Source organism: Rissa tridactyla, chromosome 12 (assembly GCF_028500815.1).
Source record: "Rissa tridactyla isolate bRisTri1 chromosome 12, bRisTri1.patW.cur.20221130, whole genome shotgun sequence".
Taxonomy (NCBI): domain Eukaryota; kingdom Metazoa; phylum Chordata; class Aves; order Charadriiformes; family Laridae; genus Rissa; species Rissa tridactyla.
The window spans coordinates 5,026,960-5,042,986 of NC_071477.1; the positions used below are offsets into that span (position 1 = coordinate 5,026,960).

Genomic DNA, 16,027 nt, shown 5'->3' on the forward strand with positions numbered 1-16,027 from the left:
GGTCTCCACATAAATAAAAGTGTTAGTCTTTAAGTAAACGTACTCCATGAAATCTAAAACTGCAGGATTTCTAGGAAAAAGCTTAGGTGACTCTTCTAGAGGTAGTGTAACTTCTCTCTGCCTGAACGCACGAAAGTGATGCTGGAAACAGTAACTTGCTAGACCTTAAAATACCAAATACTGAACATTTTTTGAAAGGAGTAATTTCAAATAGACTAAAGTTTTTTATAAAGAGAGCTGAACAGACTTCTCTTACTGATGGTGTTAGATAATAGACACATACAAGTCCCATTAAAAAGAATTTTACCTCCAAAGCTGGTCTCCAAGAAAGGTTTTTAAGGATTTTCATTAAATCCCTCACAATGTAAATCTCTTATGTAAAATATGTATTTTAGTGGTATTAATTTATTAACAGAATAAGGAACTGCTCATCGTACAAACATATATATTAAAAATAAACATCCCAGCAAAGACCTTGGTAACCAATACCGAGGCAGCACACCTGCACGAGGCAGCTACTTGGCAGGTGAGAAAACGAAACAGGAGAGAGCTCTGCACACTTACCACGGTTTGACAAGATTTTCAACCATTTTCCAGGAATTTTCTGGAAAATTTAGAGTAAGATTGATTTTTATCAGCTTATCCGAATAGGACATGATTGCAGTGAGCGTTGAACATTGGGCCGAGGGTGGCTGTAATGTCAGCGAAGGGCGTGCTCTGACTGAGCTCAATAACCCACTGTTTCTTTAGAGCAAGAAAGATGTAAAACTTGGCCGCAGCTTCTTTCCGGTTGTTTTTCCGACAGAGCTCCCGAAAACTGAAAGCACGCACGCCTGATCGCTTCAGGTGCTGTGTAAGGGGGAAAAAAAAAAAGAATCAGTCAGGTCAGCTTCACCGCCAGTAAAACCAGATCCCATCAAGTCTGAACTGGAGAGTGCTGCACAGAGTGAATATTTTCTGCTTGAACGCCTTGAATAGGTTCCCGTCTTGGCATTTGCATTTATATAAGTGGCTCTTGACATTTTATTGCCACAACATTGCAAGCACCTACATATGTTACTAAAAATCTACATAGGCCCGCAGTTCCAGCGAATTCAATGAAATTGTACTGAGGCATGTGGTGAAGCGCATCTGTAATGGTTTTCATGATTCAAAACAGTAAAAATCATTGTGTACCCTGTTCTTTGGATGCAGAGCCCCAGCTATATCATACTCAATTTCACTCACAGCGAACTTAGTGTTATTATTGCTTGTTTCTTAATGGCTACACTTATATCTAAGTATTTATTTATGGGCGTTGTGCAGAACCTTTGAAATATGTTCACATAAAATAATTTTTAAAAACAACAAGACGACGACTGTGAAGTCAGACTCCATCCCTAAGGAACAGCCTGGCTTGGAACAAAGTTTGGTGTGTTTTGCAGACAAAACCCTCTCCCCACGCCCTCTTGCCCACGCTCGGATTTCTCCATTGCCTCCATTCTCCGTTCAGCCATGTGGCACTTTGGATTAGAGAAGTGACCTAAAGAAAATTAACTTTTTACCATGTTTTTTCCACTCCCCCCAACCAGACCAATGCTGGAGCACCAAAACCCTCATCCAAGCAAAAAGGAAGAACAGCACCGAGCTGTTAGGCCAAGAGTTTGGACATTCAGCATCAGGGCAGCCCGTGCTGGCTCCTGTTATGGTCCTGTCGATACAACATACGATATTGGATGTTACAGCTTCATCAGTTTTACAAGGATTTCTGCAAGAAAAGCAGAATAAGCCTTCCCGATGCAAAGGCTAAATCAGGAAATTTAGCTCCCTGCTAAATTTCAAGCACCCTGAAAACACTGGAGCATTAAAAACCTCTTAAAGAAGGGGTTTCCAGCTTTCTTGTTAACATCACCCTTGCTCATTTCCCTCGCCTTCATCTCAGAAACAGCTCAAGCAGATGAATAGCTAAATGATGGCACCCTGCAGTGCTCAGCTGAGATCTGGCAACCTGTAAGCAGCTAGGAATCAGGTTTTGTAGAGATACGCCAGAGCATACTCATAGAAAGAAGAGAGCAAGGCCTTAGCGTTACAGCAAACACTGCTGTGGGAGCAAACGTTAAGAAAATTGTAGCAATTCTAGCAGCTGTGGGAGAGGACACCATGTCAGGCACTGAGAATCCTGATTTCCTACATAAATACCCAATAAAACGCAGTTGAACACTGCATATGAGAGGCAGCAATATGATCATCAGTGTAAGGAGGAGATTTTCTGACGTGGTTCAACTGAAATCAACACCTGGTTTTGGCATCTAATTACAAAATCCAGCACTGGTACCTGTAAAGTTTTTAATAACTGAAGAGTTCTTTTGCTCCATCTTATTTCTTCACTGTCGTTGCCATTCCTCATTAGCTCCTTGAGAGGAAACAGAACAGAAGGTTAGACACCATGTGTAAAAAGTCATACCCCATGATGATAAAAAGGACAGGAGTTCCAACCCAATTGAAAATCCAACTGTAGCTGGGCATTTTGATGGCCATACTCAGGATACCTGGGACTTCTGACACCTCTGTGTTCATACTAGGCTTTGTGAAGCAGAGAAAAGAATGCTAACTATGTTCTTTTTGCCACAAAGAGACAGATCAGGTGTAACAGCATGTTAGGGTACTATGGAAGTGGTCCCGGTGAGCCTTGGGGAGGCATCTTCACAAGAAGATACTGTTCTGCATGACTAGGATTCTGACAGTGGTTGTACTGGTCAGGGGCCAAAAAGCATGTTCAAAAATTTGGGTTTTAGATTTTGGGCTCAACCTCTGCAGTCAACAGGAGAAGGCTGCCCTTGTTTCAGAGTGTCTGAGTATCCTCGTAGCCAGTAAGTTCAGAAACTTTTTCCTTCTTACAGGACGCACAATCCCTAAATAAGGAGCTTTTTCCCTCACAGACTGTAACCTTTGAATGTTGGAATACACGTATCCCTGATGCTCAAGCTATAAAGGTTTTGACTGGGAAAACGTGTACTAAGGATGATGTTAGTACACCAAAATTCACTGTAAGTTCATGCTGCCATCACTTTTTTTCTTTAATATTTCTGAGAAAGAACACAGTTCTGAAATAAGTCAGAGCTGTCAGCTTTGAGTAGACATACATTTGCTAACTCAGCTTGCTGTGTTTCAGCTTCTTGGCCCAGTGAATTGTTCACCAGCGAGGAGCTCTCCGAGAAAGCCGTGCCATCCTGCTGTTAGAACAGAAAGGACGATCAATAGGCATTAAAATTATGCATACTATGTAATTCTCAATTACATAACTCTGCTGAAATAATTTATTATAATAAATGTTTTCCAAAATTTTTTTCATAGTTGCTATTTCCACTGTGTTTTTTCTCACACAGGAAAGGACCTTGCTGTGGTATTTATCCCACAGCGGGATGAATAGCCAAATGATGGCACCCTGGGCTCAGTTCAGACACAGACCCTACTTTTCCTGCTGCCATTAGGTCTAATTTTGTCATTATTTTTCAACTTTAATAAGCCTCATATTCTCTAAAGAATGCCCTTTCATGTTAGCCTAAATAAAGAATGGCAGAAACAAATAATTTGTTATTAAGTATTTCCTTGATATGAGACACAAAAGGTAAGTTTTATCCTTTATAAAGGTTATTATATTTGTCTCTTCAGTACAAAGAGGCTATATTTCATGTTAAGGTTTCCTTTATGCTTAGTGATTAGACTGTAATCTATACTGATTAATAGATATTTTAATTAATCATTCATTCATTGTGAGAGTCTACCAATGTGTTTATAAATAAACTTTCACGACACAAGCTACTTAATGCTATATCGCCTGTCTCTAGCATCCTTTTCTATTAGGTAATTTCTCAACATGTTTCAAATGGAACCCTTGCATAAAATGAAACCAACAAATACGATTAGGTTTCTATAATTTCTGGAAACTGCTCACTATAGTTTCACCACAGTTATCATCAGTTTCATTTCTGTTATTCTGTGATGTCAACATAAACGAATCATTTCTAATTTTTCTCTCAGTCTCTGAACAAGCTGACTCCTGCAGGTAACTTGGCTCTTCTACTGTCAGCATCTCTGTATTAATAAAAAAACAAGGTTTAAGAGGAAGTTACTGTGAATCTCTGTTCTTAAAAAAAAAAAGAAAAAACTGAAAAAGAAAAATCACACTCTAGTCTAGCACTCTTTGAGAGTAAGAGCCAGAATGAGTAAATACAGAATAAATATCATTCCTAATAGGACCGTGGAAGAATGTTTCAAGCGAGTTTTTCCTGGAAGCATCTAAAAGTTGACCTTTATGGACTTGCAGGAGGTGGTTTTGTTGATTAACTTCTGAAGCAGATGTACAGATTATATTTCTAGCAGAGCAAAGGAGTGAAAGCGGATACATCACCTCCTCAGGAGATCTATAACGTAACATTTCTTCTGGTTTGATATTAACCACAACACAATCTTCAAGATGCAAAGAGAAGTTATTTATATGAATTAGGAAATTCAGAGAGTGGTTTGATTAAACTCAGAATACATGGAAAGCTTTTTTAAAAAAAAAAAAATCTGCAGTTTGGTAGCCAATTAGAGAAACCAAAGGTGAAACTAAAAATACCTCCTTATGCCACAAGGAAGAAAAAGACTTGCATTTCATTTCTGATCTAAGGAACAAAAGGACAGCAAAGTACTTATAAAAACAAAAAAATATATTTTTTTTAATAATTAACAGTAAATTTCCTTAACATTTAACTTTCTTGGCCTTTGATTTGTAGAATACTGCACACAAACACCATACACGTGTATCTCAAACATAATGTAAAATATTTTCTAACAGCTAATTCTGCCACAACAGAATTAAAATATTACCTGTGGTATCTTGCTTTTTTGTTGTTCCTTCCATTTCAGACTTCGTCTGCATTCCATTTCTTCTCATCTTAAATCCGTGACTCTTGAAGCATTTTGCAAACAACTGAAAATAATTATTTTTATTTGTTTGCTTTCAGAATATCACGTCAGATTACTTGCAAACATCAATTACAAAGGTATGAATATGAGCTGTATATTAATTACTGCAACCTAGATTTTAGAGATTTGAATTAGGTCATTTTGAAAACCTGCAATTTTTTAAAAAAGTAATTTCCTTCTGCAGCTGCAATTTTGGCATTGAACTCCGTGAAGAAACGTCTTAGGAACAGCTTGGATTGTTTTTCCTTGAAGCCAGCCAGTAAGGAGGGATGAAAGAAAAAAACCCATCTGCAGTTATCTCTGTGTGGATTTCTCTCCCCATGTACCAGTGTGTGGGTATTTTTCATCCTCATAAAGAGCAAGTTGTAATTCTGCACGTCGACTCTAAGTGGTGAAGCTGTGCTGCTGTAACGAACCTGCAGAGCTGTTTGCCTGCAGACCCTGCGTCCCAGATCTCTCAAAGCTACACGACAGAAGAAATACAGTGCAATTAACATAAGGCTGCTGCACAGAGTTTACACCGTATCTTTCCATATCACCTTGTAGACATGTTGATCTCTTCCTTATCACCAGCTCTAAAATTACAGCTTCTTTGAATGATCTGTCAGATACTACATGGGGACACAAGAGGCTTTGCTAGATCATATTTCCATGAAACAAGTACATCTTTCTTATGCAAAAAGAGCAGCAAGGTCCACAGCCACAGGAAAGGGTGGTCTGGCCCACCCTTCTAGCCAAAGTGAGAGAGTGATCAAAAACCTCTTGGTCCTCTGTAAGGCAACTCCCTGACTGCTTTCCAGCTGGAAGCTTAATATCCAATTGAGAAAGTACAAATGCCATTAGCATACCTTGTTTCCAAAACCATTAACCATATAATAATAATAAAAAAACCCAATGTTTAAGCCTCATGTACTTTGAAGTAAATACAGAAGAAAGATGTGGTCTCATATCGCTTACAGAACAGAAACAAAACAGAAAAGAAAAAAAAAGGCAAAGTAGAAAGTAGAAAAGAAATCATCAGAAATCTAAAAAGTTGTGTATTAGTGTACCATCAGTCAGGCGACAGTATGTGAACTGAAACATCAGCTCTCAAGTTTCTTTGTCATTTTTTACTTGTTGGAGTGCTGGAGATTAAAGCTGCAAGCTCTAGAGATGGTCTTTCTGATGAAGCAATTAGTAGTGAGTACGCAAATAATCATCAGGTATCCACCTGAACTGTACTGCAAAACAATGCTGCTACAGGAGTTCACATAAAACCAAGTCTGCAAAATCTCTCTCAGTCAGATTCTAGATGTGCAACAGTCCTATAATTATACATAAAAACCTACAAGGAATTGATCTTTACCATTTGCAGCTCGGCATGAAACACAGGCAGTGTAGGGCTGGACAGGAGTTTATCCACACCTCCCGATTTCTTCCACATCATTGTTTTTTTCGTTGGGGGTGCGAGGTCTAACGTAGCAAGGGTGTCTGTGCAGTTGTTAAGTTGGTTATATATAGCGTTGCAGTCAAGTTCCTTGTTTACATCCACAAGCAACTTCCTCTTTCTTTTATTTTTTTTCCTCTGGGTGACAGCTATTTAGAGCAAGCATTAATAAAAAAAAAAAGTCAGTCTAATAAGCTCGATTCACAGAACACTTAAACACACAAAAAAAGCACTGTGAATCAAACGGACAGGCTGCTGACCTCCTGAAACACTGCACAGAGTTGAAAATCAAAGTACAAGCACACGGGCCACTTCTCCAAAAGTTTTCATAAAGTATACTCTTTGTATTCTTGTACAGGAAATTCACATGTGTTTAAGTACGGAAGACATATGACTATTGTACTAAAGAACCAGGAAAATGAAGACTTAATGAGGACCCATGATACACCAACAAGGCTGAATAAGCTAATCAGGAATAATCCATCAGGAAGTTAATTGTTCCAAGAATTGCTGATGTACTCAACAGGTTGCATTACCTCATAATTAATATCTGTATTTGTCAGTTTAATCCTTTAGCAATTTAATTAAGATGTACACAGTAAATGCAGAAGAGACACATAGTTTGGTTATATAGCCATAACTTCCTGAATATTATTTTGGCAGGCTGGAAAATTCCAGTGTTCTGCATTAGCGTCAACATGAACTTATCTATTTGCTAACAGCCATCAACATGATAGATGACATTTAGATTTACTCATAGAAGAAATGTAACATTTTTCTTTTTGGATCTTATTAAAGGTAAAAGTTCAAAAAACAAACTTTCACAAAGGCCTGAAAGTTTTAAGATTGTTATTTTACACATAAAAATCACTGACGTGTCACTAGCAATAAAAGTTCTTCAGCTGAAATTTTAGTAACACTCATGAACAGGCCGGGCTTGCAGTGCTCACAGAACTGCAGAGCAACAAAACTTGATTTGGTACATGGAAAAAACTGTAAGCAGAGATTTGGGCAGATCAGATGAACAACCTGATACCGCTTTTGTATAATAGTTACCGTAAAATAGAACTCTGACAGCAGGAGCAGATGAAATCTAAAGTGGGAATATTCTGTTTTGCAAATATTTTCACTAACAAGAAGAAAAACAAACGTAGTTAACACAAACAGCAAGAAACTGGTCAAGTTCTGACCTGTATCATCAACTGGCTCAAGCACAAATCCTTCTTCTTCTTTTGACACCAGTGTTGTTTCATTCATTAGATGACTTACTTTCTTAACAGTGCTGTCTGTGCCTTTGGACTCAACTATAAAAAAACCCAGCAAATAACCCAAAGAAAAAAAAGTTTACAAGATGGAATAATGTCTCAATCTCATGACACGGAACGATATCAGACAAAAAAAAGATCAGAATTAGAAAACTACGATTTTGTCTACAATCTCACAATCTCTTAAACCAGTAAGAACTAGCACTGCTGCTGCTCACATTCTGCACTGCACACTTCCCTTTGCTGACATCGGAATCCATATGACCGGGTGGCAGAACAGACTGAAGAACTGATGTGGAGGAAAACCCACCTGATGAAAAGTGTTTAGGGGAAAAAGCATTTCTTTTCAATACCTATCTGTCTCCAGTTCCAGGCAACTGCATGGCAGTGTGGATATTTCTGTCAATGTAAAAGGAACAGGCAGTACCAGCACTAGCACAAGGAGGGGCAAGTGCCATTGTTTCCCTTTAAAGCTGTTCCATAATTCTCAGTTTTAAAGTAACAGTGTGCTGGGGGTATAAGGGTTTAAGATATAAAAAAATTTCCAAATTTAAAAATTAATTTCATCTATATCAAATCAAAAAAGGCTAACAACACCGTTATGAACTACTAAGGTGTCATTTGTTGACGAAATATGAAGCCAGAAATACTCATAGGTAAAGTTCAAAGTTACAGCATACCCTTTTTCAGCTTCCTTTCCCTTACAAAATTGATATACTGTCTAAGCAGCAGGGTGGATCAACAGCATATCCAACGGGATGTCATATAAAAGCGTTTCAAAGCAATGTCAAGTTACAAATCTGGAATCCCTAGGTCAAATGAAATTATACCTAAAATGGTGGATGAAGCATATTAGAAAAAAAAGCAAAAGACATGAACAAAGGAAAAAGGCACGGAATATTATAGAAAGCTGAATGTGAGTAACTTTAGGCAGGCACAGAGGGTTTGTGTGAGATGGAGCAGACGCTGCAAACTCACTGGCTGTGCTGTTCTCTGGCAGATCTTGTGACAAAGGACGTTCTTCCTCCATATCAAGAACATCTGGGCCATTTTGCTCATCCCTCAACAGGATTTCTTAAATATAAAGTGCATAGTTTTAATCATTCTAATCCTTAGTAGTCATGAAGTAGCTCGATACAGCCTGACGTTACTTATTTAAAGGTTAATTCTGTGCAAACAAAAAAGCTCAGCTTCCACAGATGGCGTAAATGATACGGCTGTCTTCAGCAGTATAAAAAGAACATTAGTCTTAATTTTGAGATTTCCACCTTTTCTTTGAAAAGTATGATATTGGTACTGTTTAAGAGGTCTAATTTTTAAAGGGTTACATAAATACTCTAAATCATGTAGAAGCTATTTTGCTGCCTTTGTTATTACAACAATAAAGATAAAAGTGTTGCATTATTTCACCTTTGAAAATATAAATTAAATTGGTAAACATAAAGTATAAAATGAATGCCTTTAATTCTAAAAAACTGAAATATGTTCTTTAATGCAATTCTATTCGGCAGTGTCTAAGCGATTGTAGATTTTAGTGACAAGAAGGAAAAAAAAGGAAGTATGAAAACAAAAAAAAAAGATAGAATTTATGTTGGAAAACAATCCATTTCATGCTTTTTTACTGTAAAAATAAAAATATTTGGAAAGAAACTAATTCTCTTTATCTGTGGCAAACCCTACCAATCATATCTACAGCTTCCTCCTCATCTCCAAAACAGTCATTCTCAAAAGAGTACGTATCTTTATGCAGGGCAAAGTTGTCTCCATTCACGCTCGCGGAGTTGTGATCAGCCACAAAACTGTTACTGCTCGTTAAGATGCTGCCGTCAGAGAAGCTCTGTTTTCTTACTGCATCTGGTTCTTCATCTGAATAAACACAGAATTTCTGATGTTTCCTCTGCATGAATTTTTGAAACACGCATTTATCCATTTCCTAATTTTTCAAATATTTTTTAAAAGATTGTAAGACAGCCCATACCTCAAACAGAGTAAACAGTTTTAGCTAATTCAGTAAAAAGCAGAAAATGTTGGGTTTGATTCTCAGTCTCCAATATGAGATTACTTAGGCAGAGTACTTACACAAAAATTTAAGCATAAGACACTATGACAGCACAAATATGAAACAAATGCACTTTTATGACAGCTTTTTCACATGTGGAATGGACTCAGACTGTACAAAATATTGCATAAACCACACTTTTCTTTATGTAATATTTCTAATTTCTCAACTTCTCTCACCAAAGTTTCTATCACAGAAAAGTATATTGCTTTCGTAATCCTCTCTAAGTGTGATGTCTTCAGCTCTGCTCTGATTCAAGGTAAAGTGTTCAGCAACATCAATGGCACTGATAAAAAAAAAAGTTATACAAAATATAGTGTGAACTGAAACCCATTTAGCTGGAATGTGAAAACTTGTTTCTAAAGAGTCTTCAATCCTGACATTTTATTGTAAACCCCCAAAAGATAGCTTCTGCTTTGTACAGCTTTGGAAGTACCCGGGCTGATCCTCACTTCTGTGGAGAGAGAACAACTGTTTCCCAAAGCTATTTGCATTCAAGCCATTTAAAGTTTTATTGATAAAATTCACTGCTTTGGATTTCCTCTAAAAGCTAAAAATAAGCCTATGGAAAACAGGTGCTATGTGTTTATTAAAACGGATACCTCTAAGTAGGCAGCTGCCTTCTTTGCTACCCAAAGCTCCTAGGCAATCCCCAATATACACTGTACAGTGAAGACTGAATCTGCAATAGCCATAACAGAACATAGCTGGGGAGAGGTCCACGAGGAAGGGAAAACATTTAATTAACTCAGCTTTGAAATACCCACACACACACCTGCAACTCCATGAACAAATGATCCAGATGTATGCTCAGAAAGCAACCCCCTCTAGAAACAGCAGGCATATTTATAAGGACAAAGGAAGCACCCATACTCCTCTCCATATTTCTCGTTTCTCCACTCTCTTCTGCCAGTAAACTTGGGCTCGTGTGAGCCCTGTTATCTACCGGACACTTGTCACATAGAAGGCATCTAATTAGTGTAACACCATCATCTGCAAATCAAACCACACGGACTCTTCGGGTAGGTAGAAAAGGCACGCTTTCACGCTTTACAGAGTTAGCGCACTGAGGTGCTTGAATAAATAGTAGTATACCACAGCTGTGCTTACAAAATACTAAACACTTAAAGATCCCATCAAACTGTATTTATGACGAGGTACAGAGGAAGCCTCAGTGGAAGTCTGTTATCCTGGACCTTTGGGGGCATCAGAGCCACCAGAAACACATCTTGGCCTCCTGCTTTTTATCAGTTTTTCTACATTAATGCCGATTTGTGTCAGAAAAGCCAAAGAAATATGCTGGCTTTTCATCAGGAGCCAAGCTGACTACTGCTGATAAAATACCCAGACGCAAAGAGCAATGGAGCAGAAATTAAATGCAATTGCACAATGGAGCAGTACAACATTGCGAGGTTACTAGCCAAAGCTTCCTTGGTCTTACAACAGGATTTATGCTAACTTTTATATCTGCTCTTGATGTCAGAAAGTTGTTTACAGGCTTCACTCAGACAATTTAAAATTAGAAAACCCTGAAGTTTAAGTTCAATACGTTATTTCATTGTAAAGGTCTGTTAATTAAAAGGATTTCAAGGAACTCTACAATAGCACAACTCCCATGACTACCCTTGTAAAGCTGACTTGGAATTTAGGAGAATTCAGTTACCAAATCCAAACAATTCCATCTGAGTTTTGATCAGATAACAGCAAGGATATATTTTACTTCTGAAAATACTAAAATAACGAAAAAAACCGAGGGAAGCATTTACTTCAAATCAGGTAGTGGTGTTTCAAAATCATGAAATTCTTCAGGTAATGTAATGGACTGATAAGCAGCCTCAAAGGTCTCTTCTGGAAGGTCAAGAAGTCCTAAAAGAAACAGACAACATAACAAAATAAGCATCAATAAAATAAAAGTAATGTTCTCCCAAGTACATATAATAAGACTATAAACCTGTCAGGAAGGTCTGCTGCAATTCTAAATAGCAAAAAGCTTAGGCACTTTGTCAACAGGAGTCCAAAGTGGAATTAAAATCCTTAATTTACATGTACTGTAGAAGCCATATTTTTAGAGACAGATACAGAAGAGTATGCTGCTACAGGACCTGAAATACTGTAAATACATCGGGTTTATGAACAGCTGCTTTAAGTCCCTGAAAGATTCTCACAGCTGACATTTAGCCTAGAGTCTTTCACACCACTTCAAATGAATTATTGCATCTTCTCTTTCTCTCCAGTGTCTGTATAAGGCTATTCCCTAGCATCAAATAATTATGAAGTCAGACTGCAAATACTTGGTAAACAGAGAATCCTGGAACAATTCAAGTGCGAAGGGATTTCTGAAGGTCATCTAATCCAACCTTTTGCTCAAAAGTGTTAATTTCTAAGTCAGATCACTTTTGACTATTTCTGATGATGGAGATTCCACAGCATCCCTGAACAGCCTGTTTCAGCGTTTTATCATTTCCACTGTGAATTTTTCCCCCTTTATAGCTAGCTGGAATTTCCCTTGCTGCAGTTGTGACCATTGTCTCTTGTTCTTGTGCTGTGCAGCAGCTACTATAGTATGTATTAAAAACAGATAGTACAATGCACTTGTCTTAAGTGTTTCTTCTGGAGCTTTCCAAATGTTTACAAATACTAACTAGCTAATCGCAATCACATCCCTGAGAATAATGTGGGGTAGGTATTCACTATTCTGCAAACAGACCAGGTCACAAAGCACGTTAAGGCTGCCAATAGATCCTGGTGTCCTGTTCTTTGCCCTTTTTTTAGACAACAGTGCCTCCTCGTTTGGTGCCTAAGTACAACAAACATTCAGGCATTGGAAAAGGATCCAGCCATCTCTGCTCCCTTCTTGCTGGCTACATGGCTAGAGCTCAAAACACGCTGTCAGATCTGGCACTGTTAGACATGTTGTTGGTGTCATCAGAAATTAAAATTAATTATCTAGCAATGGAGGCTAAATTCAAGCTTCTTCTCATAAGACCACTTAAGATACTGCTTCTTTTAAAGGAGTTAAAGACCTGAAATGGCATTAAATTAAGCCAGACTAAACATCAGCAGTAGGCACTAGCATGTTCAATTTCCTTTGGGATCAATAATGTATATTTAACAGAAATATCCAAAATTAACTTTTAAAATGAGAGATGTAAAAGACACAGATGGAAAAATGCAGAATTCTGTACATACCTGGGCGAAAGGCTGTCTTCATTTTTGTCAAAGCTTCGCTACAGTCTGCCAAGAGGTACTTTGCTTTCCTGTGGTAAATTCGCACAACTCCCAGGAGTAAGTGTCCAGAGGTTCGCAGAGCTATTGTAAACTTTGATGATTTAAGAAAGTTGTGCAGGAGTTAATATTTTTTGCAAAAATATTAAAATGAAAATATTACACAGTAGTGACAGAGTGCCGGTAACATACACCAGTACAGAGCCCTACAAAATTCAACAGGGCTTTGTACTGATACAGAGGATTGGAAACAGAAATAAATTTTCAGAGCCAGGAACTTCTGGTTGCTTCTGTTCCTAAACGTTGCCATGCCAAAGTACGAGTCCTGAACTGATGCTCATTCTTTATCTAAAACATCTCAGTTGACTGCCAACAGTGTAACACATCTGAAACAGAAAGTAGCTGTGCATATCCGAGTATTTGACACTTTGGTTATTTAAGTGAGCAGACACCATAACTATGCCCTTATTTATGCAAAGTCTTCCTGCACCAAGCACATTCAACGTGGTCATGGCGATGCTAGGCAGGACAGCATGCAAGGGAAAGTAGGAGGTACTTAGCTAGTACCTTTTGGAAGACACTTCCAAATAATATCAGGATCATTTTAACAACGTTATTAATCACAACCCATGCGAGACAGACAATGAAATTCAGGCTAACAAATATCAAGCAGGTATTTTTATGGAGAAAATAAAAAAATCTGCTTGCACCAGCTGAAAGCCTTGGATCTCCCGAGCCATCAATTAGTGACAGTGCAAAGCGTTCCTCGCTGTTCCCTTGGATGCAATTGCAGTGGCAAGGCCAAGGACTGACTCACAGGTACTTGACTGCCTGCATCTGCGCTTGCTTGAGTCATACCTTCTCTGCGATACACAGAGGACTCCAGCCTCCGGGATTGTTCATACAGAGTCTCTCATAAGCACTACGTATGCTTAATTATATATTTAATGGTTTATAATGGGGGACCTGGAAGAATTCCACTGAAAGTGGAAGTATGGTTACAATCTATCAAAAGTTATTTATTATAACATCAGCAAATGCATTCTCCTCAAATGGTCTGTGTACAATTCCACAGCAGTTTTCTTAGTCCCTTGACTTCAGTTAAGCAGCCGAATTTTCAATCTTTTTGAGACAATTTCCTCAAATACCAGCATTTCCCAAATTATGTTGAACAATACCCACAGTTGTTACTCAAAAAGTCTCCAAAGAAAGACCAGTACTACCACACCACTCTGCACTAATGGGCTCCTGTTGCCTCATGAGCAGCTCAAACCCATGTCCCGTGATCCCTTGGCCAGCGATGCCCACACAATGCTCCCTGGAGCTCTATCAGCATGCGGAAAAATACATTTGAATATATTGTGGTCACATTTTCTTATGCTGCACATAAATGTATCTCCAGGAGTAAAATAGCAAGTGAAATATTTATATAACTGCCATTTAACGGGATGGAGATTTTATCCGAGTGAGAAGTGAATGAAATCAGAGTAGGAGTTTACCTCACACTGGTTTTGAAATAGGCACGAATTTGTCCTACTAATTCAATATCCACGATAGCAATAGTCCCATTCCCTACAGAAGATATACACCTCTACCCCAGGACTCACCAGAAGACACCTCATCATTTAATAGCGTACCTTTGGCGAGATGATCTTTTCAACGGTAGTCTCTAAATTGCACTCAAATATATGAGCTTTGGTGAGCTTCTTCTCCCAGTGGGCAGCAAGCCATATTTTGGCCAATGGCCCACGCTTGTTGATGAGAAAATGCATGTAGAACATGGTGCCGGGGCCAAGGCTTGCAGGCCAACCCTGCTGCCACCTCCTTGGGACGTTCCCCTTCCAACAGGAGAGGGATCCTGGGGCACAAAGCGTGAAGGGAGATTTAGCGGGACCTGAGGGGATGGAGAGACCCTGCTGGGTGCTGAGGGGACGGGGGGATTTAGCGGGGTCTGAGGGGATGAGGGGACCCAGCTGGGCACTGAGGGGACAGGGGAGATTTGGCGGGACCCTGAGGGGATGGGGGGATCCAGCCAGGCCCTGAGAGGATGGGAGGATTTATCAGGACCTGAGGGGACACAGGGGATTTAGCGGGATCTGAGGGGACAAGAGGGATCCAGGCGGGTGCTGAGGCAATGGCGGGGAGGGGGAATTTAGCAGGATTCTGAGGGGATGAGGGGAGCCAGCCAGGCACTCAGGGGATTAGAGGATTTAACAAGACCCTGAGGGGACAGGGCAGGGGGGGTGTGTGGATTTGGCGGGACCCTGAAGGGATGGGGCAAGAGGATTTAGTGGGGCCTGAGAGGATGGGGGGATCCAGCGAGGCCCTGAGGGGACAGGGGGGATTTATTGGGACCTGAGGGGACAGGGTGACACGGCTGGGTGCTGAGGGGACAAGGGGGAATTTAGTGGGATCTGACGGGATGGGGGACCCAGGCGGGTGCTGAGGCAATGCCGGGGGAGATATAATGGGATGCTGAAGGGATGGAGGGACCTAGCCAGGCGCTGAGGGAACAGAGGGAGCTTTAGTGGGGCCCTGAGAGGATGAGGGGACCCAGCGAGGCACTGAGGGGATTGGAGGGGGATTTAGCGGGGCCTCAGGGATGGGGGGGGGACCCAGCCGGGCGCTGAGGGGACGGGGCGGGCGGATTTAGCGGGCCCCGAGGGTCAGTCACCGCCGGGCTCTCCTCAGGCTCGGCGGCGGCGCGCGTCTGGCGGCGGCTCCCTGCGCGCTCCCGACGTGGGGGGGGGGGAACGGGGGCGCGCGGCGGCGGCAGCGCGCGGCGGCCCCCTCTCTGCGGCCGTCCCGGTGCTCCGCGGGGCTCCCGGCCCCGCTCCAGGCGGGCTCCCTGCTCTCAGAACCTCGGGGGCCGCCGGAGAAGCCCCCCACTGCCTTTGCGGGGGGGCAGCCATGGCCTCTGGCTTCTGCACTGGTCCGCAGAGCCCGGCCTGCGTGCAGCTGCGCAGGTGACTCACAGACTGGTTAGAGTTGAAAGGGACCTTAAAGCCCATCTCGTTACACCCCCCTGCCCTGGGCAGGGACACCTCCCACCAGCCCAGGCTGCTCCAAGTCCCATCCAACCTGGCCTTGAACCCCTCCAGG

General features: G+C 40.7%; 1 protein-coding gene across 1 annotated transcript; it reads right to left on the bottom strand.

The window, feature by feature from the left end:
* Positions 1–468: 468 nt before the first annotated feature.
* On the bottom strand, positions 469–14,763 carry RAD21L1 (RAD21 cohesin complex component like 1). Its single transcript, XM_054218563.1, has 13 exons — positions 14,563–14,763; positions 12,890–13,019; positions 11,467–11,566; positions 9,880–9,986; positions 9,322–9,507; positions 8,620–8,715; positions 7,567–7,680; positions 6,296–6,525; positions 4,852–4,954; positions 3,935–4,074; positions 3,123–3,212; positions 2,315–2,392; positions 469–849 (listed from the first exon to the last, which is right to left on the bottom strand). Exons 1-13 carry the CDS (start codon positions 14,704–14,706, stop codon positions 640–642), a joined length of 1,728 nt encoding a protein of 575 aa, XP_054074538.1. The 5' UTR covers positions 14,707–14,763; the 3' UTR covers positions 469–639.
* Between the last annotated feature and the right edge of the window lie 1,264 nt (positions 14,764–16,027).

Excerpts from the sequence above, each read along its gene's own strand:
- RAD21L1 (XM_054218563.1), bottom strand. The coding sequence starts at position 14,706 with ATGTTCTACATGCATTTTCTCATCAACAAGCGTGGGCCATTGGCCAAA. Across the intron at positions 9,987-11,466 it reads ACACCACTACCTGATTTGAA|TGCCATTGATGTTGCTGAAC; the intron begins GTAAATGCTTCC and ends TTTTTTTATCAG. Across the intron at positions 4,955-6,295 it reads TTCATGCCGAGCTGCAAATG|TTGTTTGCAAAATGCTTCAA; the intron begins GTAAAGATCAAT and ends AATTATTTTCAG.